Source organism: Ambystoma mexicanum, chromosome 6q, assembly GCF_040938575.1.
Source record: "Ambystoma mexicanum isolate Mex_15411 chromosome 6q, UKY_AmexF1_1, whole genome shotgun sequence".
NCBI lineage: Eukaryota > Metazoa > Chordata > Amphibia > Caudata > Ambystomatidae > Ambystoma > Ambystoma mexicanum.
Window position 1 is genome coordinate 1,642,573,194 of NC_090937.1, and position 27,764 is coordinate 1,642,600,957.

A 27,764-nucleotide genomic window follows, 5' to 3' on the forward strand; every position below is an offset into this window, starting at 1 on the left:
CTTGATTATTCAAGTTCCTCAGGTAAAATATTCCCTTATGGGTGGACGTGCGTTCTCCGATGCTGCAGCAAAAGCTTGGAATTCTCTTCCATTCACTCTTCCTCCAATGGATAACCATTTGTCTTTTCGTTGCACCCTGAAGACTTTTCTGTCCCAAATTAGTTGTAGGCTTTAGTCTATTGTCCGCTACCTATGGTTTTCCTACCTCCATGATGCCTTCAGGTGGCTGTTGCGGTTTATTAACATAACATACCCATGGTGAAAGGTGCTATACAAATGCCCAGTAACATAACAAAGGCACTGCACATGGAACCCAGTATTTGTTGGGATTTCTGAAGTGAGGAAATCCGACTGGTTATTTTCTATACTGCATGCACAAGAAAATGTTTTTTTTTTTAAACATGAACATATTAACAGATCAAAATAAATGATAAATACATGTTTTTTAAATAACTTTACATTTAACATTATTTTAGCCTTCACCATGCAGAATTATCCTGAATGACTTCACATTTGGTAAATTTCCCAAACTTAAAACCGCGTAAACCTTTCACCCTGCAATCATTCCAATGACGGAAAACACTCCAGTAGGGGATGACGCAGCAGACCCTACTGCCAGGAGATGTTCAGGTCATACCTTCTTTTCTGTACGGTTTTTAAGAACACATCATAGTCCTTACGGTGGATATCTGGGCAAAGTGATAGGTTAAGGGAGCTAAGATGATTTGTGGCGTTCAGGAGGGAATGGACTGTACTTCTAGACACGCGGCTCTGACACAGAGAGAGCTCCCTTAGCCTCATCAAGGCAGACGTCGGCGGCTCAAGAACGGACTGAAATACTCGATCTAAAGAACAGGGCAGGCAGAGCAGGGATACATTCTCTAATTTGGGGGATCTCCTGAGCAGAGCAGAAAGCGTTGCTCCAAGCATGACCGTGTGCTGTAGCGGTAAAGGGCCAGTAGCATTTGACAGGAGTACGCTGAGCCGTCTCAGATGGGTAAAGTCTTGCTGAATCAGTCGAAGGTCAGCATTAAAGGGTTCGGCCTCAGGGTCCTGTTGACCTATGTCCTGGGCCGCATGCAAGCTGTTGGCAGGTGGGTTGAGGTGCATTTCAAGGACACGGAGATTGGGGCACATGTTCAATATGGCACAAAACGAGAATGCATCATCATAGAGGAAACTGTTTAATGACAGGAGTTTGAGCTGTGCACTAATGCCACCCAAGACTGGCAGCATTTGGCTCAACGGCCGCCCATGGTGCCCAGTGCAATGGACTGTGAGGTGGGTCAGGTGACTCCATGATGTACTTGTCCATCCTAAAACTGGCTGGTCACTTAGAGAAATGACCACTTCCACAGCTCTTTGGCAGAGAGAAGAAAACATGGGCAGGAGGTGCTCGTCCACCTCATTCACACGCTTCAGCGATAGGACAATGCGAGGATCACCATCATCAACGTGGATGCTCTTCCGATTATTTGCAATCTCCAAGAATGAAGGGAATCCATCCAGACTCCGGATCCCCTCAAACTCCTGCTTGTGAATCAAGCAGAGGGCCTCCATAACACAACTGTTATCCAGGTACTCAAGGCCCGGGAGGACAAGCAGCACAAACGCAACAGCTTGAATGAACTCCTCCACTTGCATCCTAGGCTCTATGCCAACCATCACCAGCACACGTAGTTTGGAGCAGCCAAAGGCTTGCTGCGTTTGATCGTACACCAGATGAAAGAGCGAGGACCACACAACCTTCTTGCAGTGTGAGATGTCGAGTTCCCTCAGCACCTTGCAGGTCGTGCAGACAGCGGAGAGGACCAGTGTGTTGCACTGGGTGTCAGAGAGCACAAGCTTGGTCAGACGCGGCAGCCCTTCGAGCAGGTCCACAAGCGCAGCTGATGGCACACGGTTGCAGCCGTGCAGGTCCAAGGAAGATAGATTCTGCAGGAAGAAGGAGAAAAGAAGCATTGAGAGCACAGCTTGAAACTAAGGACGTACAATCAGTTGCATCTCTCTAAGCACAGTCTACATCATAACCACAGAAGTAGAAGAAGGTACGTAGACTAAGGTTTATTCATATTGTGGCGAGAACCACAAACTATAGTAATTTACAGCTTGTTGTAGCAAGCATGTGGACCTGGGGCAATACATTTACAGTGACATGGTTAAGCTTTGTCTTGACTGGTTTACAATATGGGGAAAAGTCACACTCAAATACAGAACTCAATTCAAGAAGACTCTGCCACCTGAAATTAGCAAAGCACATCCATTTGTTTTTCAGATGCTAGATTCTCGGAAACGTGCATGTCTCAGTATCCAGTAAGGTGAAATGCAGGTTTGAATAGGAACCACTAGGGGTGTTAGGAGCTAAGTATGCAATCAATATGCATCAATACGCTGACGATATTCAGCAATATCTTAAAATCTATCCTGAGAGTGACTTATATCGTCTATGTGATATTATTTAGTGGATATTGAAGCTTGATGGCGTCCCACTTTTTAATACTTTGCTACATAAACTTCCTCTAGTTTTCCTACATTTCCGAATGCACCTCTGATGCTAGTATTTTAGGTGCCTCTGCTGTACTTACATCTATAGCTTAATGTTTAGGTTTTATATTAGATTCTCATTTTGACTTAATCCATCACATTAATGCAGTAGTGAAATTCACTAGTTATCATTTGTACGCCTTGAGATCTGTAATTGCACGTGTCTCTCTTGCTCATTTTAGTTTATTAGTTCCATCCCTTATTTTATCACAGATTAATTTTGGAACTTCTGCATTCTACTTTGGTTCCATTGAAAGTGGTATTTTATGCAGTGTGGGGAATTAGAAGAAGTATGCAGACTCTGTTTATTAATATCACTGACATATGTATTAAACAAATTATTAAATGCCGGTCTTTCCCTACCTAACCAAACTAGTTAAAATGCTTGTTAGTCGTCAGTGAAGTCATCCAAACTTTCCCTTTCTGACTCTACCACTACTATAATTACCAAAGACAGGATAATGTCTCCCTTCTCCTGAGGACTTCTTTCTCCCAAAGTTCAGTTCAATAGAATATCTTCAAGTACTTTCTGGCGACTCTTTTTATCAGGTAATAGATTTCATTTATAGAGTTATTTGACTTCTTTATATTTTCTGTTCCTTTCTTGCTTTTCTCTTAAACTATTTTACTTACGGTTGTTCTCCTCTCTTTCCAAGATAAAAATTGTCCAATACTTAGGACTCTCCCCTCTGGCTCTCTGGTCTTTAGTATATTGTTGACAGCCTTTGGTTTCTCTCTGAAATGTATCTTTACGTTTATTTTCTGATTTAACTTTATCTTCAGATTTTTCTTTTCCGTTATATCTTTCATCTTTAATTAGACTTTTCTTATCTTGTCCGATGCCAGTATAAGCATTCCAATACTGATGTCCGTGCACTGTTTAAAACAGAAACAGCAGGGAACCAAACCCTATCTATGTGCTAGTATCTAGCAGTCCCTAGTGTCTAGTGTCGCTGAGAAAACTAGAAAAATGGTCGTCCCCCAAACATACTGGAGACTAGGTTTCAATCAGCGCTCCACCTGCAAATTCAGACAATCCTGTAATTAACCTCATATTGATCAATGATAAGACCCAATAAATCTTTAAATTCAATCCCTCTGATTTATTCCTAGGGTCTCATTACGAGTTGGGTGGTATCCCGGTGGTAAATCTGCCCGAATAACGCCTAACTAGATTACTGTTACCGCCACTTGGTCCGGCTGAATTATTGCCGATTACACGTGGCTGTGTAAGTCCCCATTTATTTTTAAGTCCATTGGCCTAAGGAGCTTTTTGGCAGAATTATTGCGGCAGACTTTCTACTGAAGTAATTCCTCCGATTCTGGCAATTTATTGGCATTGAGTGGGAGGATTTACTTCCAGAAAATTTGGTGTAGTGGTAAAATTGGCTGTAACGGATTTAACACCAATTTGACCACTTAACACCATACTTGTAATGAAGCCGTTAGTCTCTTGAGCCAACATGTATTTCATGCCATAGCTCCCTAATAAATCTATTATTTCCATTGATGTAATTCTATTAGATCTAGTGTTTGCTAGTAAGCATACATGCAATAGTAGTGTAATACAGACAAACCCAATGTCATAAATGAACAACATGCGCAACAAACGTCCAATGAGAAAGTTTGAAATTATGAAACAGGGCAATGCCATCATAGAGTAAAATGAATCGGGGAAGGCAGTGAAACATTAATCCTGACAAATACAAATTGATAAAGAAAAACAAAAACAAAAATGAATAAAGAAAAACATAAAAAGAGAAACATGGTTCGGTAAGGACTACCTTAAAACCTTAAAATTCGAATTATAAGTATTTCAATTAATTACAGGATTGTGTTCACCTAATTTATCTTGTTTGACATAATACCGGTGACCCCAAATCAGGCAGAGATACACTGCCCATGCTGTGTCTCTGTCTCCCTAAAACTTGAGGAGAACCACCTCCGGTTCCGGAAGCACCTCAAAACCTTGCTCTTCGCTGCTGCTTTCACTCCACCTCTCCCCTGTTGAACTCCTGTCTGAAACTGCACTGGTTACCTGGCCATCTTCTGATCTTGGGCCCAGGTCCCATCCCCCACCAGTTGCACCCCTGCACTGCCTCCTTGGCAACCCCCGCACTTGGGACTGTTTCTGTATCCCTACAGTCCCCCTACCAGCACTGACTCCTGATGTCTGCACTTCCCCTTGCACTTGCCACCAGCTGGCCGCACGTTTACTTCTGTTATTTATTCTATTTATCTGCACTATCCCTATCCCCTCCTTCACTTTTCCCTACCCCCTCCTCTTGCACTTGCGTGATCTGTATGACACCTGGCCTAGAAGGATCGTGGTCTGTCTTCCCTCTGTGCCCCCTCCCTTGTCACGTCGCGCCTTGAAACACTTGTGTATAGGCGCGTTATAAATGCCATATCATATAGCAATGATCAAAAACAGCCTTATTGCCCAAAAGTCACTGTTCTTTACCCCACATATCTGGAAAATATCTGACTCTGCGTCATGAGCAGGTGTAGTGGGCCAATTTCCAGGGTCCTCTGTGGGGCCAAGCATCTGGGTCGTTAGAAACCAGGTCTTGAGAGCCATTGTCCCGATCTGGGATATAGTAGAGGTCATTGTCCGGATTATACTGATCATCTTGGAAAAAGTTTGCAGAAGGATCAGGTATTCTCTGCCTAGCAGAAGAATGGCGAGCCTCAGAAGAGTGAAGCCTAGTAGACTTCAAGGGTCTAGGGCCTTTATCAAGGGGACGAGATCTATTAAGAACATTATAAAATGTATCTGAAAAGTCAATACATTCTGAATCCTTATTCATACAGATTTCAAACCTTTCTCTAGTCCAGGCAGATGAAGCAGCAGCTTCTGGAAGAGGGAGAGCTGAACCAGAAGGAGCAAGATCTGCAGGCTGTTGTAGGACCTGGGACAATGAAGGGGCAACATGGGAATACCCAGAAGGCAGAGAAGGGAGTTTGCGGGCCCAGAACCATGAGGCGATGCATTGGAATGCTCCTCTCTGTGTTTGGCGTGTGTTTTTATCAAAGAAGTGAGTTCCGACGCATCAGAAAATTCATTGAGATTTTAGGGAGGGCACCTTGGAAAACCAATGGCTTGGTACCATGGTCCAAATGCATCTGCTGAGGTGCAGCAGCCCCGGAACGCTCATGTTCAATAAGCTCAGCCGAAACATTTGACAGGCCTACGGGTCCCAAAGGCTTTTTCAATAAATCCGTCAAAGGAGGCACAAGGGTTGTGTGCTTGGCCTTTGGAAGAAAATGTGTGCACTTGTTGACAGGGTTTTATTTCACCATTGCACTGTCGACAGCATGCTTAGTAGGGCTGGAGACCAGCAATGCATGAGTCAGCCGACTCCACAATAACGTCTTCTGACTCCAAAATTGAGCCATGGCTGCCTGACTAATCCCCATCGAGGTAATTGCGCTAGCGGAAGTGTGACTCCCGGCCTGCATTGCGTAGGCTGCGCACCACCTTGCATGCCTTCCTTGAGCATCTTAGACTTAAATAAAAATGTACAGGCTTTGCAGCGCCGCTCTTCGTGGTCACAAGTAAACAACTGTTGCACTCCTTGCAACTGTCTTTCCACAGAAACATCCTGTTGCAGGAAGGACACAATATAAAAAGGAGTTCTCTCCATGTTAAGAGTGCAAAAGCAGCCAGATGGGAAAAGAAAAGGAGAAAGGAAAAAAATGACATTCTTCTAAGAGAAGTGTCTACAGAAATCGAGTCCCCACTCTCCTGACTAAGGCCGAAGCCCGATCGCCAAGGCTGACAACAGTCGCACAGTTTGCAGGACGGCAAATCCGGAACAGTCGTCGAAGAGGTTTGTTGAACAGTCATTGAAGATGTCCATATTTGAACACGTTAAAGATGACAAACAGCAATAATTTCTCGTATCACAAACTCTGCATAAAGCGACCAATCAAAATGGCAGAAAAACACAATCTGGGGGATCTCGACACGTGAAGGATCTTCGGTGCACTTGATGTCATGTTAGGGATAGTGTTACAGTCACTCTTATGGCGACGTATCTTTTGGATCTTTGAAAAAAAGATGCAATACTCCAATTACCACTAGATGTCAGACTATATGCTCAGCATGTGATTCTAAGCAGATTCACAAGTACCAGAAAATATCTAATCTTGACTGGGACGAGTATAAGCCTTCCAAGAATGATTGTCATTGAACAAGAGGGGTTCAATTTAACACATCCTACTCAGTTGTCTGAGGCATGTTCGATTGCCATTCCTGCAGTTGTTCTGAGTTCCCTGGGGCTGGGGGTATCAGAGGTAGAGTGATCAAAGGACATAATTTAGTGTTATCAACAAATCGGTTTGCTGGTCATAGTGAAATGGATGACATTGAATGACTTTCACAGCCAGGTCCAAGTTCCAGTTATACCCATTGGGTCCCCATAGGTATCGCCCCGGATTCCACTAATGTAACCTCACAAGTGGAGCAGATGTAATTTCTGTCATGGAATGTGGCAGGGGTTAAAACTAGGCTAGCATGCCTAGAGACAGAGTCCCTATCCTAAGAGATGGACATCATTCTCCTGCAGGAGACGTGGCCTCAGGACGAAATCAATGTGGATGATTATGTTTCTTATGTAGAATTGGCTCAAAGAAATAAGAGGGGGCGGAATTATGGAGGTTTGTGCACTCTGGTTAAATCCAACTTGGAGAGCAAGCTGTTGGTACTGAAGGCCCCATCTTCCTCTATTCTGGTGGTTAGAATCTTTACACCTGGCACATATGACATATTGGCCGTTAAGGCGTAGAATAGTCTGCATAGCCAACACAAGAAGAACTGTTTACATGTCCTCGCCTTAGTGTTAGAGGACTACATCCACCAGACAACTTTGGAGAATGTGTGTGTGGTGCAACTGGGAGACTTTAATGCGACGTTGGGTGAAGGGCCGGAAAATATGATATATGATGATATGGAGGATGTGGTGGCAGGGATTCCATTCCCAATTATGATGGATTCTAGACTATGCGCAGAAGGGCAGAAGTTATGGCATTATATTTATGACTGGGGGATGCGTACCGTAAATTGTCGATTCTGTGCCAATATCCTAGGCAGGTTAACTTTCTGTTCTGCATTGGGTAGCTCCTCGATTGATTATTTCTGTGTCCCAGTTACATTTTGGGGCAAACTGATGGGGTTTAAAGTGTTGGATAATATCTGTAGTGACCACTTTCCTATCAGGCTCATCATGGGACTGGGTAATAGGGATGTTTCACCTGGGCTGGTCTATCTGCTGGAGGTATCTTTGAACGCTTCTGGACGACGAAGGCTCAGGTGGAACCATGATAGGAGGGAGGAACTGCTGAGAAAGGCTATTCAATCTCGGGGCTATCGAAGATGAGGCTTGGGATACGTGGGTTAGAGCTTCTCAGGATAAGGACTCAAATCTTTTCTGGGAAATTACGAATCTCAGCCCATTTTATGAATTTAATCAGAAGGACTTGGTCGCAAATGTATCAGCCAAGGCTTGGTTGGACCATTTCTTATCTTTATATAGTGTAGACCGAGGGGGAGTGATTTATAGCCCAGTGACTCTGGACAGCATGGACAACCTGGTGGAAGGGGGCATTGTTGCAAGGATTGTTTTTACAGTGGTTGAAATAACCAAAGCCATCGGTTATCAGAGCTGCAACTGTGCACCTAGACCTGACAATGTTTTGGCTGATCCTTTTGCTATGGTTCCGGAACTGTGGGCCCCGTTCTGACCTACGTGCTTAATGCAATCTTTGCTAGGAGTGTGGCACCCCCATCCTGGTCTCGTGCCACCATCCAGCCTATATACAAAAAGGGGCCACGGGAAGCTCCTGCCTCATATAGACCCATATAATCAGTAGACTCTCTCTGGCCATGCAATTCTTGCAAGGCTAGAGGACTGGGTTGTGGGCAGTGGGGTTCTTTCATTGGTGCCGCTTGGATTCTGACCGGGCCTGGGTACAGGCGAGCAGTCTCAATCTGTACATGGTGATTGCTCATTCCATTTACATAAGAGAGCAGCCCCTTTATTTGGCATTCATGAATCAGAGTACAGCTTTTGACAAGGTAAATCAAGTCAGGGTATAGGCTGTGCTCGGATCCATGAATTATCCCCCAGCTTTGGTGAGTCTCTTGGCCAGACTGCATGTCTCGACACAGGCTTATTTTAGGAGTGGTGCTAATGGGAGATGCACGGCTTCCTTTTAAGTGGTGTTAGGGGTATGTCAGGGCTGTTTCCTGGCACCCCTACTCTTCTGTCTGTATATTAATGGTCTGTACGACCGCTTATTGAGATCTTCACTCAATGTTCCCAGCATGGGTTGCCGGCTTCTGCCGATTTTGGTTTATGCGGATGACACCGCTCTAATGGCGAGTACCCCAATAGCTCTACAGAGGCTCATCTATGATTATGTATATTTTGCGGACAGCTTGGTTAATGCTGAGAAGTCAGCTGTGATGGCCTGCTGTAAATGGAGGTGCACTGAGAAATTTTGGGCAATTTATTGCAAGGCTGCTGTGATCCCTAGAGTCGATAATTTTAACTATTTGGGGGTCAGGTTCTTGTCTAACTTTGGCCCGAATCCACATGTGAGCAAACAGGCTGTTCGTTTTAAGCAGGTAATGGGAGATGTCATCAAGTCAATGGGCATGTTTACAGCTAAACCAATCGACTTGCTGTTAAAATTGTATAATTGTAAAGCGGCCTCTGTTGCAAGATTCGGGATGGAGCTGTGGGCATACCCCAATGTTAATTCTATCAAAGCAGTGGAGAATCATTTCTTCAAAGGAATTCCGGCCTTCCCATCCTCAGTTCCGACATTTGGTCTACACTTAGAACTGGGTTGCAAATGAATTGGGGATGTGATCTCTCTGCAGCCTGTCCCTTCACTGGCTCAGGCTATGGGGCAATAATATAGCAGTCTTTACCCATGACCTGATCAATCAATTGATTGCTAAAGACACTTGTGGAAAGGTTCCGCGGTTGTGTCAGAAACAACTGACAGAACTCAACATTATATATATGTATCTGCCTCCCAATGTTATATCTCGAGGCGATGTAAGACTGCTGACCAGCCGCTTCTACGATCACTTTTGGTCAATGAGAGAAAACATCGAGATGTTAAAACCTAAGGGCAGAGGGCTAATGACCATCATTAGACCATCAGCTAGCTCACCCTGCTGCAGTGGAGCTGGCCAAGCCTGCTGCAGTCTCCACCCCTTCTCTTGCCTCCCAGGTTCTTTGCAATGCCTTAGGCTCTCACTTTGTCTCTAAAACCCAGGACAGCTTGTCCACCCTCTCCTCCGCTCCCCCTATTCTCCCCCTCCTTCTGTGCCTGCTGACCCTCCTTCAGCTATCCCCTCACCCTCTTTCTCCTAGTTTCCTCTTTTCTCCCTTAATGAGGTCGCTAGACAAGTCTGATATATGAAAGCCTCATCCAAACAGGTCCATCCCTGTTCCTCTAAAACCATTAAGGACCACATTGATACCCTTGCGCCAGCCCTTGCCGATTTCTGCAACCTCTACTTTGCCTCCGGATCTTTCCCTTCCCCTCTGAAGCACTCCCTTGTGCATCCTCTCCCTAAGTTACCCACAGCCGATCATTCTTGTCCAGCTAACTATCGCACAATTTCCATTACTCCGTTTTTGGGTAAACTCCTGGAAAAGCTGGCCATCTCTCAGTTTAACCTTCTTTCCAATTCTGTTGGTTTTCTCCATGATCACCAATCTGGCTTCAGAGCTGCCAGAAGCACGGAAACTGCTCTCCTGAACATCCGTGAAGATCTGCTCTTCAACCTTGACTCTAACATTCCCTCTGTCCTCATCCTATTTGATCTCTCCTCTCCTTCGACACGGTCAACCATACCACCATGCTCAACAGTCTCTGAGACAACCTGGGTATCACTGATCAGGCTCTGGCCTTGCTGACCTTGTTCCTCTCTGATCGACCCACCCGGGTACAACTTGGGTCCGTCGTATCTTCTATCTCCCTTTCTACCTATGGGGTCCCCCAGGGGTCTAACCTCTCGCCCTGTCAATTTCAACCAATACCTGGCAACGCTCGCCTACTGCAATTCTATTTGTTGCTCTAATTTCAAGTGCTATGCTGATGACACCCAACTCATTTTCAGGCTTCCTTCAGCCACCTCCTCTCCTTCCCTCATCTATGATTGCCTAATCACCATTCAAAATTGGTGTGCCGCCAACGATCTTTGTCTAAACCCCAACAATACGGAGATCCTCCTCACTGGTATACATTCACCATCCTTTCCCCTCACTCTCTGGCCAGCCTCCCTTGGCCCTCCTCCTCCCCTTCCTTGCAAAGCCAAGAACCTTGGGGTCATCTTTGACTCCACACTTTCCATCTCCTCACACATCTCTGACAGCAAGACTTGTCCTTGGCTGCAAGCCCTGGAGTCATATCTCTCCAGCTCTGAAATCCCTTCATTGCCTCCCAGTGGATGAAAGGATTAAATTCAAAACCCTCTGCATTATCCACAATGCTTTCCGGGGGCCTGGGTCCAAAAAACCTTCAACTATCCATCGGTAAATACCTCTCTTCTCGAGCCCTTCTCGAGCCCTTCCCTCCTCTACTTCCAAATCCCTCAAGGACAGTTGTTTTTCCAAAAAACGAGCTCGGGGTAGATCTCGGTCTTCGGCTGGAGCCTCCCTTTGGAACAAGCTCCCTGCCACCTTGAAACTTGAGGAGAACCATCTCAGGTTCCGGTTGCACCTCAAGACCTTCCTCTTCGCTTCTGCCTTTGCCACTCTTCTCCCCTGCTGATATGTTTTCTCTCTCGGCACCCTGCACCTGGCCACCCTCCGTCTTTCGGGCCCAGGTACCAGCTCACCCTGCCACCCTCCTGCACTGCTCCAAGCCACCCCTTGCACTGGGTTCTGTATCTGTAACCATACAGTCGCCCACCCACTTCTCTTCTGCACTTATCAGATATACCCTATCTGCTTAACCTAGCACGTGCCACTTGCTGGCTGCACTACCACCTTTATTTATTTAGTTATTTATTTTACTTATTTATTTATTCTGTTCTCTCCTCTGTTCCGCTCTTTCCACCTCTCCCCTCTTCCATGCACTTTTCCCCTTCCCATGCACTTGCGCATTCTCAATGTCACTGGACCTAGTAAGATTGTTGTTTTTGTTCTCCCCCGTTCCCCTCCCTTTGCCCGGTGACGCTCTGAGACACTTGTGTATGAGCGCAATATAAATAAAAAATCATTTCATCATTTCATTTAATGTCTCGTGGTATACAGAAGTATTTACTGTGGACTGAGTCCCCAGCGGAGAGAGTCCTCATAACAAGGGCACGTTTTGATTGTGTTGTGTTACAGGTGGTGGTGGCAGCATTGTCTGCGGAAGTTGCCAATCACTCTTGTCCTCTATGTGATACCCTATTTGAGGGTCTTGGCCATTTGCTATTTTTATGTCCTTCATATGGGGGAGATGCTCTGTGTTACGCCCCTTGCTTCGTGAATTGGGTTTTGTTCAAGATTGGCCTGCCTTGCCCTTCTTATTATTGGTTGAATCTCCACTTGTCAGATGGTCTCTCTTAAACTATTTAAAATCAACACTTTACATCAGAAAGCGTTAGCTTAGGAGTATGTCATGATATGGGGATATGTATGGTTTTTAAACATTTTATGGTATGATGAATTATATGCCTTTTAAATATTCTATTTCTGTTATTTGCACTGATAGGTATTTTATTGTAATCTTTTCTTTTGTATGTTTTTATGGAATGTTTTGTACATCTCTAAAATAAACATTATGAGGATGACGATGATAATGAATGTTTTATCTTGACTGGGATGAGTAGGAGCATTTCAAGAATGATTTTTCTTCTCCCTCCCGGGTCTCCCATTTTGCCAGTTATCTGCAGATGTTAGGCATAACGTCACCGGGTTGTGATTCATATGAGCTCTTCTCTCTGGTTTGTCTGGTTGGCCTCTCAAGTTCGTTCTTGTTCATTTCCTTCATGCTGTAGCACAAGCTGGCTCTTCAGTAGTTCAACTATCAGTAAGTTCAGCGTTTGTTGTAGCAATGTGGTACTGGGGTTGTTAAATGGACCCCAGGTCCACACGAGTCTGTTGTGGCCATGCCACCACGCTCTTCTGGGATTCCCTGCATCCGACGTGGGTGCTCTCTGCTCCTCTGCATCCACATCTATTTCCTCTCTCTTGGGACGCCCTGCATCCAATTTGGTTTCTCTCTCCTTTTCGGCTCCAAGACGCTGCACGTCTACTGCTGTGCGTCTACTTCTGCTGCTTGCCCTCTCGCAGCTACAGGACGCTGCAAGTCCAGCTTCTTCTCCAGATTAGCGAGCAAGCTAATTCGTAACTCACAGGCTTTCTCTCTCCGTCGCCACTCTCCTTCCCGCTCATGAATTACGTAGCCGTGTGACTTCCACAGCGCAGTCCTTCTCTGTTTTTTCCAGCTTCTCTCTTCCTCCATGAGTCCTCTTCATTGTTCCAGTGAAAGGTGTTTTTTCCTTTAAAAGACTAATCACAGTTTCGTGTTGACAAAAACACATACAGGTATTTTCCTCATATACTTCTTTAATGGATGGTTTTAAAGATGGGTTTTTTAGGGAGTTCCTCACAGGAACGGGAGTCTTTGTCTCCTAAAGGAGAGTCTCTCCTGGTCCTGGAGAGGTCCCACTTGCCTCGACCGCTAGGGAGGGTGTTGCAGAGCGGGCTGAACTCCATATCCTCATGGGGTAGGGACGAATTCCCGTGGTTTGACACAGTGGCCGCACTGCTGACTTCCGATGTTAGTTGGTTTTACGAGATGACGCCTATTTTGAAAAATCTCCTTTGTCTTCCTTTAGATGCAAGAATCTCAACAGATATTTATTTTTTATAACGTCTGCAACTGTTGTTGCAGGAGCTACAATTTGAATTTGGTCACATGATCGAAGATGTCACCATGGGTATGAGTGACAGATGAAAGTGAGCCAAGACGGTGTAAACTCTCTGGCCTACTTTGTTGTGTGTATATGAATTTTGTTTAGCACTGGCCCTACATAGAGGGTCTCTAAGTTGAAAAAATAAAGTTACAAAATGTTTTCAGGAAAGGATAAGATCAGGATAGCTGTGTAGGAGGGTCGGGGTACATGTGGGGAAACGGGTATGTTTTGAGGCTCTTTCTGAAAGTGGTGATGGAGGATGCAGTGCGCATATGGAGAGGTAGTGTATTCCATGCACTGGGTGGCTAAATGCTTGTTTTTGTGTGCATGCAGGTTTTGTGGTGTGCTGGAGTAAGGAGTCAGAGAAAGGGATGGCATTTTCAATATAATCTTTATTTAAACAATGAAAAGACCAATTTTTTTCCAGTCCCTAAAGGTTGTTCCCTACCTAACTAAAGAATAACTTGAGTTCTCGTCAAACTCAAGGTTTCCGTCCTCTGTCCAAACTAGCCTACTCTAGCCCTACCACTAACAAAAGACACTAACATAAATAGTTCCAGGATAACAACTCTACTTCTGGTTCAATGGGATAAGCCCTATTGGCATATTTCTTTTAGTCTTTGGTAATAGTTCAACTTCTGCACTTGTAGAGCATACCAGGAGAATGACACCCTTCTCCTTGTTCAGTTGGGTCAGCTGTTGGCCATCTTTGGATAACCTCATGCAACAGTTTTTAATCAACCTTAGCAATTCGTCCCAGGCTTCCCTCAGGGCTTGCTTAAAGGTCATACACTCCTTTTGTTTCCAATACACAGTTATTCTTTGACTTTCTTTACCGTCTTGTCAGTGACAACAAGGAGAACAGATCCTGTAGTGTCCTTGGTTCTTTCTAACACTTTGACAAAGGGGACTGTTCCCGTGGCACGATCTAACCTTACTGTCCTTATGAAGGATAGAGTGTTGAGGGAGGGAGTCTACTCCTGATATGTACTTCTCTTTTAGTCTCTTTGACACAACAACTGAAATGAAGATCACGTGTGATGAAATCTAATCACTTGGTACTTTTGTCACAACTTCGTGCTCTGAAACACTTGGGTATGGGCGCGATGTAAATAAAATGTCATATCAGCTCATATCATAAATCTAGACACAAAGGAGATTACACCTAAGGTTTTCTTTCCATTTGACACTTTTTTGATGAGGGAGATTACTCCCAATGTCTTCTTCCTATTCAGTATTTCTGGCTCAAAGACTGAGAGGAGGGAGATTACCCCTGATGCCTTCTTTACATTCGTCAGCCTTTCCCAATCCCATACCAGGTCTCCCGTTACCTCTTCTCTGATGGGGCTATGTCACTGGTTCTTGTTGGGGTGTAGGGTAAGACATTCCACTGGGGATCAAAGCCCACTCACCTGCAGATCCCCACAGTGAGCGCCCCAGCCCTTCATGGACGCATTGCATGAACACCTGGGCATGGGGCCGCAGAGGCCAAAAGTGTTCCCTCCCAATCATGTTCTCTCTGGTGGCCCACCACCAGCGGCCATTAGACACCGACCTCGACATCATGAGAATGTCCTTCATGGCCTCAAAGTACTGGGACCACCGACCCCTCAACAGCTACTGCAGAGATTGTATGTGCAGACTGGCCTCTGGCACTAGAAGAATGCAGGAAAGCCATGAGACTTAAAAAAGGCAGAGGAAGGAAGCTGCTGGTAGACACTCATGGCTTTGAAACTGCTCAACCATTTGCCTGAAACTGTTTTCTTCGGGGGAGGGTGGGAAGCATTCCCAATTTGTGTGTCCAGGACTGCTATGATGAAATTGGAGCTTTTGTGTTAGCATGACATGGGAGGTCTGGAAACGTAGGGACAAGCCCAACCCGTGAAGCAGAGTGCAGGATGCCTCCAGCTGTCTCGATACCTGCTCTGGAGGCTTTCCTCAGATGAACCAGTCACCAAGGAACGGGATATGTGGACACCAGAGCTTCTGTGGTGTGCCGCCACCACTGCCATCAGCTTGGTGCAAATCCTGGGCAAAGAGTTTAAGCCAGAGAGGTGCACCTTAAACTGGTAGTAACTGTCATGATGCATACCCCCGCATCCAGACCACGTCCATCAGCCCCGGGAGCAGGCATCATGTTGCCTTGAGAAAACCCAGCAAACCCTGCTAGGGGCTGTCTGGGTTCAGTCCTGGCCACGCCCGCCTCGAACCTGGAGCACCTAGAAAGAAGGAAAGAAGCAAAGGTTAGAACAAGAGTATTACCTGATTTCTTACCTGATCCCGGATTCATCGCATCTTCAAACCTGAGGAAAGACTTTGTTTTAAACGCGTCGCATCGCCAGCAGCAGCGCCGCGCCATACTCACCGTTCCACGCAGCATCTCTTCGATCCGGTACTGTCTCCATCTTTCCATCGCCGAATTCCGGCACCTAAGGTGGACAAGAAACAACAAGGTGAGCAGAGAGAACAGAAGAGACAATCTCTTTAGCCGCCATATGCTTACCTGATTTTACCGCCGGAGGGAGAAAAGGAGAAAGCAGCAAGTTTAACCCTTGGCATTATTTACCGGTCACTGTTGGGTAATGCAGACATTTACCGGAGCGCTTTCAGCTGTCAATCTTCTTATTGGGTCAAAGCTGCAAGATAAAAGAGGAATTGGACAGGAGTGAATTCCAGACATTTTGAACTCTTACAAACTATATACTTACAGCTCTTCGCCAGGACCATTTGGAGTCAGGATTCATCTACAACTCTTCTAATATCTTCAGGCCAGTGAAGTAACTGGTCATCAACGCGCCCCTGCGTACTTCGCAGGATGGAGGGCTCATCCTTCAAGAATATAAGGTGAGATTGCTGAGAGGGCACTTCAGAGGTGATTAGAGGGGAGGACAGTGGGGTGCTATCACTTGAATACACAAGTGGCTAAATCCATCTCTCCACTTGTAGGAGAATATTTGTACAGGTCAAGCAGACAAGAATTGGAGGGCAGATCCAGTCAGTCATTGCTGCACTACGCATCACGTGGGTGGAGGCCGCAGCAGTCCGGGTCCGACCGACGCCCCTGTGGGAGCCAGGTGAGCGTAACAGTGGCGGTCCCAGATTTAAAATCTCAGGAACCTTCTGCGCTTCTGATGAATTGGCACATGAAAATAAGTGTCCTGAAGGTCGAGTGACACCAACCAGTCCCAGAGTTATAGAGCCTGGAACATTTCTTTCAACGCCACCATCCTGAATTTGTCCTTCCTCACAAACTTGTTTAAGGCCTTGAGATCCAGGATGGGACAGAGTCCTCATCCTTTCTTGGGTACCAGAAAGTAACAAGAGTACCTGCCCGATCCTCTCTGCTCAGGCGGCACCTCTTCAACTGCACCCTTCAATGACAGGGCCCTTGGTTCCTCCTGGAGCTTCTGTTTAGGTTGAATTGGAGCATGGGCAAGGAATCGGTCTGGTGGGTTTCTTAGGAATGGTAGATAGTACTCTCATTCAACAAGCTGCAAGGCCCAGGCGTCAGAGGTTATATCCTTCCACCTGTCCCAATGCTCAGAGATTCTCCCTACAACTGGAGAAACATGTTGGGAGAACTCAAAGCGGCTTTGTGGGTCATACCGCTGCTGCCGCACTCTAGCCCGGATGGGTTTAGAGGCCCCTCTGCCCCATCCGGGATGTGAGAAACAACACTGTCCTTGCCTGGTTTACGAAAGCTGTGATTTCTTTCCAAATGGGACATACTGTCTGTAATTTCTACCCCCCGAAGAGATGCCGAATGACTGCTTGCCTAGTTGCTGCACAGCTAGAACCAGTGAATTGGCAGCTAACTTGGAGTCTTTGAACTTCTCCAGACACTCATCAGCTTTCAGGCTGAACAGCTGCTCACCATCAAATGGTATGTCCAGAAGTTTAGCCTGGACATTTGGTGAGAACCCAGAACTGTGGAGGTAAGCCGAACTCTGCAGTACTGTGGACGTTCCCATTGCACAGTCTATGCAATCTGCAGTGTCCAGATCCGCCTGCAGTGCTTGGCATGCCACCTCCTTGCCATCGTTAATGATGTGTAAAAATGCCTCTCTCAATATCACCAACTGGGATGTGCTCTGCAGCCTGTGCAATAATTCCCCACGGTCAGTGGGAAAATTATTATTTCATAATAATATACTTTTAGCCAAATGGCTTTGTATATACATACAACACAAGACAGCATGTTAACATTATAAAAAAGTGTCTAAAAACATTATCTGATTACTCTGAAAAGTACTTTTGTACATAAAACATATACCAGACATCTTAAAATTTCAACAATCTTTTTATAAAAGGATGTTATATAATAAATTAAATTAATGTCATCACCCACCATAAAATTCTGCCAGATATCATTTGTCACTTGCAAGTCAATCCTGTTACTATAACATTTTAAATATTTCTCTGGCAGGTTACTTAGGCTTTCACACTCTACTATTAAATGGTATAGAGACTCTATCACCTTGCTTCCACACAGTCTGCATTGCCTTTCTTCATATCTCAAACCCCACATACCACCTTTTGTCTCAAGCGCTTCTTAGTTATTAAACTTCATCATCCGGTAGGTACGGAATGTAGTAACATTCAGGTATGCAGTGATGTATTTAGGTACTTTTATCCTTGCAATCCTTATTTGGCAATACTGGGCACTATGAGCTTTAGTAGCTAGATTAATCAGATTCTGCCCATAGCTAATTTCTTGCAGTTTTACTTTTAGCCAGTATTTCAATCCCGCTTTACTTGTATGGTTGGTATGTCCCCCTTAAGCCATTTTGCATTGATTGCTTTGAGAACTCCCATCGTTCCAATGCGTAAGCTACCTTCTAAGCTCAGAAACGCCTGGACGTAGGGAGTATAGTATCAGGAGACTGTTTACAAAGCTGTTAAAAAACATGACACTTTGACTCGTATGACGACATTACACTTTTCATCTCAAATTCAAGATATAGATATTCTATCGATACACTTTGTGGCAGCCACATTAAATTTCGCATCTTGGCTTCAAAAGAGATTAAGAGCGTGCCATATTTATGTCCCCATATAACAACTGCATGTAACAGTTTTGCAGTATATTGTAAGAATAGAGGACACAGAGTATCCGCATTTCCTCCCAATGTACACGCTCAAGGCATTAACCGATACTAAAGACCCTGTTTTTAGTGCTAGTCAATGAGATTCCCGATTTAGTTTCTCATCTATCACTACACCCAAATATTTGTACTGTGTAACTTGTTCTAATGGTAAGTTATTTAACGTCCACACACATTTCTTGGGTTTCGTTGACACAGTGAAGATCATGGTTTTACTTTTTTCAATATTTATAGATAGGCCACTTGTTGTAGAATTTTGCGCTAATGTATCCAGCATTCGCTGTAGTCCGGTCACTGTGTAATCAAGAATCAGCAGATCGTCTGCGTATGCCAGCCATCCCAGCACCACTGAACTCATTTTAACTGGATTGGCATTGGTATTTGCAAACTCATCTTGCATATCGGCTAAATAAAGATTAAAGAGCGTGGCCGCAACTATACACGCTTGTTTTACCCCACTGCTTGTTGCTAGCAAATTTGACAATTTCCCTCTAGCATTTAGCCTCGGACGCACATATGTGTCCGAATAGAGTAACAGTAGCATCTTCAGCAATCACTGTGGTATATTCCAATCATTTAGTTTCCGCCACAATCGGTTCCTCATCACTGTAACGAACGCTGCGGAAAAGTCGATGAATGCACAATATACATTCAAATGTCTCCTTTTCCACAGGTGCCCGATTGCTGATGTTACATGAGCAGACCTTGCACAGTGTTTGATTTTTCTCTGAAACCTATTTGATTGGGATGAAGAATATTGTTCTCTGCAATCCACATATTTAATTCCTTTAGTAGCACACATGCAAATATTTTGGACGGTATGTCAACATGGCCAACATGCGAAAGTTGGCTCGATTTTCCCATGAACCTTTTTTATGCACCCTCAGTATGTGGCTAATCTTCCATGTAGGGGACAGTGTTCCTAGTACCCCTATCTGCTTAAATAGAAGATGGCGAGCTACAGCCCATAGTTCTGGATTCATTTTCAGCAAGGCATTACATGTCCCGTCAGGGCCGGCGGCACAAGACTTATTTAAAAGCTCGATAATCAGAATAATATCAGATATTGTTGCACTACATTCCCAGTTTTCCCTGGGTATCGGGAATACCTCTATCATGTTCGATTATCCCTAGTGTCGCTTGTATATGTTCTCCCCATTTTAATACTGTAATCAAATTTATCGTGAGTTCCCGTTTTCTCTCACTTCGTATTAGCTGCCATATTCCTACTGAGTTATTCTTAAGTGCCATGTTTGCAATTTCTTTTCCATTTAGTTTGCTCACAGTCCTTTTTATGGCTTTTTACTACCATTGTGTTGTGTGATAATTCTAGAGATCTCTTTACGCATTTCTTTGTTTTCTGCGTTGATCTTCTTATCATGGCCTTTACGTAGTATTAGGCTTTTATTAGATTTTTCAATTGGAGATTTATACTCTCGCTTTGTTGCCACACATGTATGTATGTTTTGCATCAATATAGTGAAATCATTCAACATCTTTTCACCAGTATTCTGTCCAGACATGCTTTCAGCTACGAGTTGATGTACAAGCTCACTTGCTGCCCTGTTCGCCCTCTCCAAATTCTGTGGATTCCGCTGGATGCGGTTATTCCCTTCGTTTAGGTATAGATCACCATCATGGTCATAATCCATTTTTTTAATTAATCATCTGTGGGAATATCAAAACAGAGCACAGCGGGAGGTGATCACTTTCTTCTCGTCCAACAATGCCCATATCTTTAAAGTATTCGAACCCACTGATGTTAGTGAAAACATAATCCAGGGTAGCCGCAGATTTGCCCTCGATTATAGTGAAGGCAGCTCTATTATCACTTGGCGTGAAGCCGTTCAGTTTTATCATCCCACGGGCAGCTAACAGTGGATATCATGCTTGTCCCTGTTTATTATTTCTTATACCTTGTCACCTCCAAGGATATACTATTGTTAGTGCAGTTGTCATTTAAGGGAAGAGCCCCAATTTTAGCATTAAAATCTCCCACCATCCATGCGGGGTAACGATGATCAAACATTTTTATGATTTGCTCTACGGTTTTCATGTTTACGTTTGTCTCTACCATGCTTGGGTGATCGTAGATGTTAATCGTAATGATCACTATATTTTGATAAGTGATCTTTTCTATAAGAACATTCTGATTCGACTGGGGCAGTTTTTGTATATTCCAAGGTGCTTGTACTGTCACTAGCAGACCTCCATTTGCCCTCCCCTTTTTTTGCCTTGAGTAGCTACTTGGTGCACTGTACACCGCCCATCAAACAGGAGTTCATCTATTAGCCATGTTTCTTGTAGCGCTACAAAGATAAGCCCCTTAAGACGTTTTACCATACCTTCATCCCCAAACAAATGTGTATGGCCTCTTGTATTCCATGAATACGTTACTGCATAATTGCCATGTCATTAGCGTACGGCAGAAAAGTGATTTTTGTAGGCCATTGGCAACCACTGCCAATACACATCAGGTGCAGCACCTGTACTTTCTGCCACAACACTCGTTGGCACCCCGGTAGGCTCTTTGGAGAGTCCTATCATATTTTTGACTTTACTAGTAGATAGCTCCCTATCCTTTTTAGCTTGTGCTCCTTGATTTGGCCGCTCTATGTCTGGCACTGAAGTCAGAGAGGATAAAGTTCCATTTGCCCTCTTGTCTAACCACCTTTTGATTCGTGGTATGTGTACTATATTCGCGCTATATCCTAGTCGCAGAAGTTCCACCTCAAACCCCATAATGTAATTAAGGGTCGATTCTGAAAAAAAAGAAATATTAGTAATGTATTGATTAACAATTTCAGCTTGATCTACCAATAGAATGTCTTGAGATGTCACTGGTCTTAGAGAAACAATAGACTGCAGTATATGTATTTGTGCTGTGCAATTTAAGGGCAGTTGGGTGCTTTCCTGATGGACCTGCTGTAATTGCAGGGCCTTCAGGACATCTTCAGCTTCCGGCACTCTCCGTTTCTGCACCAATGATTAATGATTCCTTTACTATTTGGATTTACCCACGCAGCCAGTGTACACTTCGCTAGTGTGGCACTAGGAGGTTTTCTCCCGTTCTTCAAAGGCATCTCTGCGGTTATCTGAATTGCAACATCTGTCAATGGGGTATTTACAATTTGCCCTTCACTAACCACCACCAGCACGTTCGCGGCTGCGGTTCGAGGCACAATTGCAGGTGTTTCTGCTAATGGAGACATTAATGTTTGAGCTACCACGACTCCTCTTTGTGTTTGTTCTGCCATCTTTTGCTGTTTCCTTATTAAGCTTTTCTGTTCCTCTAATAATATTTTGTTATTATACGTAAAAGCATGATGTTGCGTAACTCTACTCTTCCTGTTACCATCTGATTGCTCTTTGTTTTTCTGCTTTTCCTCTTGGTTAATCATAACAATGGGAGTCACAGCTTTCACCAATCTAGTTAACTCCAGGCCTGTCATACAGGTGCCTTGATTACATAGAGCACAGTTTTTCCTCTTTATGCTTTTGTGTATCAACATTGATTGTGTGTCAAGTTTCGTTTCCAAGTGATCACATTTCGCTACTAACGCGGTCAAGAGATTTTCAAGTGCGTTCCACATTTCATCTGAAGTCCTGCTACTATTTCTATTACTCGCTAACGTACCTCGATTTTGGGCAGATATTGGGTGCAATGTAACTGATTTATATGTAGTAAGATCTAGGCCAATGTCGTTAGACAGGTTCAGCTTACTACCGGGATCTACAAGGTTTCTAGTCCGAGTGGTTTTATTAAATTCAAAGACCGGTTGTACCCAGTTTTCATGCATATTATTGGTATTTTTCTATGAAGATATTATCCAATACCTTCGGGGTGGATTCTGCCCCGCTGAATGACATTTCTTGGGCCTTCCCCATATATTCCACATCATACTCCTCTGGATAGATCGATTTTAGAATTAAATTTCATCTCTTCTCTGCCATCGTTAGTGACATCATCATAATGGTGAATCGTTAGTTTAACAGTTACCTCCTTTTCCGTGTCATGTTTTTTGATTTCTGGTGGATATGTTTTTGCGAGACGCTCCAATTGTTGTGGGGTAATATCTTCAGGAGGCGGGTTTGGGTGCATCACACTCACTTCAGTATGTTTTCCTACTGGTGCACCCATCACATCTGTTAGAAGTTTACTAAGACATCCCAAATCATTTGTCAGTTCCACCTTTAATTCTTCCCTGGCTACTTTCTTCTTCGTCTTGATTGTTCATAAAGACTGAATTTTACAAAAGTATTCAATCTTTTGTTTATTATCTGGAATACTCTTTTTCGGGTTGGTGATCACCTTGGGGATACATATGCGTCTACTCCGCAATGAACTATGGAGCCGCCGCTCATTTTTTATATTCTCCATATTCACTGTTATATGTTAGTCCTTCTCTACTGCACACACCCTAGCATGTACACTTAACACTTGGCGCTATGAGAAATGTGCACAAGCACCACACACTGCGCTATAAGGTTTGGTTTCGACCCGATTACTCTACTCGGTATCTACTAACACATTTCATAGCACACGGCCGGAGGATACTCGGCTACAAAACAATATGGTACATATACATGTATTTTACCAGAGAGGCGGACAGTTTTCCATACAGGGCATATATTGTTGCAATGAATGCTCGTCAACACAAGCTGCACTTTTCAAAATTGGGAGAAAGCAACAGTAGTTACTTATCGATATTATGCTATTAGGCCGGTAGAAGCACGATGTCCAAACGCACGCCGCTAACGTGGCTGCTTTACAAATTTATCCAGTGGAATCCAACAATGTATGTCTGTCTGTCTGTCTGTCTCTCTCTCTCGGTCAAACTCTCTCTGTCAACCAACTTACTGCCCCCAGGCTCTCCCACCGCGCGCAATGCTCTTCTGGGTATACAAGCAAAGGCAGCATGTTGACGAGCCGGCAACAATAGGAGGAGTGGGAGACTGTGGACAGGGGCAGAGGACAGATAGAAAGCTTCACTAAGACACTGTCTGCTTTGCTGTGCTGGCCTGCAAACAACAGCACAGACTTCAGCACTTGTTTAATGCGCGCAGCCCCACAATATATGGTTCTTCTGGGTAAGGGCAGGGGCTTCTTCTTAAAAGTAAAATTGAGAGTATTGGGCACTATCCTCTCTCTCTTATAAATATATGTTTAGAATTTGCTGATTTCTTCAAGCTAGCAGTACTCTGCACACCGATCAAAAATACATAATCCGGATCCTCAGTACTTCATACAACCATTTCTTCCTTTATTAAGTAAAAATCAGGAAAAATCACGGCACACAAAATTAAAAAGAAACCATCAAAGTATGGTCCTCCCAAGGTGTAGCAAATCATTTTGCTGAGTCGTTTTACGCGTTTCGCTGCTGACTTGCCGCTTCTTCACAACAGAGTGCCTCCTCTCAGAAATTTGTTAAAAAGGTTAAGGGTGGAAAGAGGACTGGGTTACCTTGTTTTACCAAAGACATGCTCCACACGTCGGCCATCTTAGCCTAGTTTCCTATATACATGATGAGTAATGGAATGGATTTTAGAATGCTTTGTAATACTCAATCTGCATTCCACTGGGGCACCAGCAATATCCATATTGATCCTAATGATGTAGTTAGGGCTGACGCATATTAACCATGTATGCATTCCTTGGGTTCCCAAACGGTCCAAATTGCACATGTCCTTCGCAATTTCATTACTGTTGCCCATGGGCGATCTACCCAATAATGCAGAAGAGCGACTCTCTCTTCTACGGGATGTTGCAGTGGGCTAATAATGATTACCCCCCCTATTTTTGGTAATGTCCATGATTTGTGTGAACATTGCATACATCGGACCCAACATGTCTGCTGACCCAAATCACGCACTCGGTGTATAGACTGATTTTTCATGGGCAAACAATATCTTGGATGTAATGAAGTCCAAATGCCAAACATATCTTTTCTTTTTTCAAATAACCAACACGTGCATAGTGCGATAGCAGCATGTCGAAATATACTAATATACTACGTTTTTCTCATGAGTTAAAATGACTTGGATGTAATCGAGTTCCAATACCAAGCGTATTCTTCTAGTCAGCAGAAAGTGCACGGTGTGATAGCACGACATCGGAGTATACTATAGTGCAATACCACATCTGAATAAGGTGCATGGTTAACTCATGGAATATATCCAACACAGCAGCAAGCAACAGGTGGGAATGTACAATAATGCATAGTGCAATACCGCATTGAAATAAAGTGCATACGTTTTTCATAGCGAATATTCACGTTGGCAACAAGACAATCATATCGATGTGTCATGCCCAATGGGTTCCCTTGCTATCTCTAAAGTGCATAAGCAATTTATGTGGTTACCTTCAAATACAGAAAGCAATAACATAGCAAGTATGTATGAAATGCATCATATGCTGGCCAGTCGTATCTAGAATAGGCATTAACACCGTTAATCCACATCCCATTCTCAATGTGCACACTAATTGACTTTAGGATACACTATGTGGTGATCATCATGTGTAGTCATGTTAGGCAGAATCACATGCAGTGCCCTTTGGGAACACCACACACAATTAAGACTACAAGTAATAGTACAAATTCACCTTTGGTGCAAGCCTGTACTACACGGTAAAGTGGTAGTGATGGCAGAGCAGCCAGACTTATCTCAAGAGTAAGTGAGCAGTAACAAATAGTTACACAAAGGACAGCAATTACTATGATTCAGGCAAACACTGACTCAAGGTTTCCAAGTAAAATAATATACATTTATTTACTTTTCAGTTATATAACATTTCACTAAAGTGAAGCAGTTCATAAATCACACTCTTAATACACCACACCACTCCCAATAGTTGACAGACAAGTTAAGCTCACAAAATGAAGTAGGAGCAAAATGGCACTCCAGAAATTTAAAAGGGAGGGGAAGACAATGTTTAGGCAGAAATTGACCAGCACCAACAGGTAAGTAAGCAGGGCAATCTAGAAAGAAGAACTACAGTGATGGAATAAAATCAAAAAGTCTTAGGGCCAAAGTCAATAGGACAAAAGTCTTTTGCTCAAGATCACACAGCTCAGGGTAGTACGCAGTTAAGGCTTTGCCAAGAGTTCAGGACGAAGTTGGTCAGCAGAAAAGTTAGTTTAAAGAGTAGAGAAGCCCTCAGATTGGCGAAAGATTTCACACACTTTCACCGTGGCTGAACGAAACAAACAACCGGATTTGCACAGTACCTTCAAACGGAGAAGCTGTAGCTGAGGCAGACGTTCCTGGCCGTTCCTGCAGGGTCACGGTTCCTGAAGCGACTGTCGGACTGACATGAAGTAGGAAGACTGGAGGGTCCTGCACTGTGCAGGGAAGAAACCAGCAGCAGAGCAAAGCAACGAATAAAAGGTGAGCTCCTCAAAACCCAAGCAGGGTCTGACCTTCCTGGCTATCCGGCCCACTGTAGCTCTGTAGAGCGAATTCGACCAGAGGAGGGAGTCCTGGATTGCAGTTTGGGCGACTGGTTGGTCCCACCAGCTCAGGGGAAGTAGATTCCTGGAGGATCTTCTCTGTCGTTGGAGTTTGGGGATTTGGACCTGCAGCAGTGCGTCACCGTGCGGTTCAGTCGTGGTAGGTATCCTTTTACGTCATCTCCTTGTCGGTTCTTTCGTTCCAGTGGTGACTCTGCCTTTCCAGACCCAGCGACCTGCTTTTTATGCAGTTTACCCCCATTCACACAGCCTGGCTGTCAATCACACAGCAGGATGACTGTCCCGCCGGGAACGTCACCACAGCCAATCAGTTCAGAGTGTGACATGGATCTCCAAGGAGACCCTGTGCAGGGAGTCCTAAACCCCTCTCTCACATCCTGTCCCGCCCAGACATACAGACGCCTAAGGAGGGCTTCTGTGTAAAAGACCACGTAAAAAGACTGTGAACAAAGGAACCAACCCTGGTTTGGTGTGCAGAGTAAAACACGAGAAAGACATTATCAAAAAGAAATGGCGAATAAACCCAGCCGGAACCGAAATAAAACATATGTGGTCTAGCAGTTTTAAGGTCGAAGCTACCAAGATAGCCTAAAACAATACCAAGGTTATTTAAGATAACCGTGGTAGGTAAAATAGGGTAGTTACCACTGCCACCAGCCAAGTCTTGATGAAAAGGGAGCGAAACAATGCATCAAGAGAAACAGACAAAAAGGGATAAGTATTAACCCTTTCCAGTACTCTATGTAAGATAGGGTGTACTGTGCCCATGGTCTTACAGAGGCTAATAAAGTTAATGGCAACTTTATATGTTCTGGGAGACAGTAGTCAGTCCCAGAAAATGGAGTCTGAGTTGGGAAGTCAAAAAGACAACCCTGTGTCACTGCACTGAAGGTGCTGTGTAACACACCGTAAAAAGATGATGCCCGTGGAGTAGGCGAGGCTCTACAGTACATGAACACAAATGTTAAACACACCCAGCAAAACACATGTAAGAGTGGGAAAAAAGGCTCACACTCTTAACAGGTGAAAAAAATAAATCCTAGAAATCCAGCAAAGCTGCTGAGGGACTCAGTAGGTAAGGGAAATCAGCCATTCTGGAGAATTCTCCCTAACAAGTCATATAAGGTACATAGTGTGGTCATGACTTATTCTATTGATGACAATCTTTTCAATTTTGCCACAATCAATGAATGTTTATAAAGTGCCTAATGCCTTAGTCATTATTTAGACCTTCCGGTGACCATAATAGTCTCATCAGTCATTTTCCCATGGTTTTGCTATTCACATTAGTCTTTCCCTGTTATACCTCAAGAGTTCTTTTGAAATACCCATTTTCCACCTTAAACCTCTTCATTAAAACTTGTTCATTTAAAATACATCATAGTCATTGCATTTCAACTTAATCACAATGAAGTGGGTCTCTGGAGATTGTTAGAAACAAAATACCAAAAGAGGACACCCGTGGGAATCCGCAGAGGTCTGCCTTGCGCAAATTGCCCCAGTTTTTATTAGCCACAATCCGACAAAGTGTGATATTTGGTGGGGAAAAAACACAATGTTCACTTTGTCTGGGGAATAAATTCTGGGCCGATTCATGCAAGTCAGACCTCTGTGCTTTCCCACGGGTGTCCTCTTTTGGGAAATGCATGGGGTTCCCTGTTTTCCTTGCTGGCTTCGACACCCTAGGCCCAAATCTGTAGGTTGCCCACA

At 44.2% G+C, this 27,764-nt stretch overlaps 1 protein-coding gene across 1 annotated transcript in view; it reads right to left on the bottom strand.

The window, feature by feature from the left end:
- Window positions 1-437: 437 nt before the first annotated feature.
- Window positions 438-27,764, bottom strand: part of LOC138516956 (uncharacterized) — an 87,210-nt gene continuing 59,883 nt past the window's right edge. Inside the window, exon 4 of the mRNA XM_069632432.1 lies at window positions 438-1,935. Within this exon, the coding sequence (XP_069488533.1) occupies window positions 610-1,935 (1,326 nt within the window). The 3' untranslated portion in view covers window positions 438-609. The remainder of the gene's footprint in view (window positions 1,936-27,764) is intronic.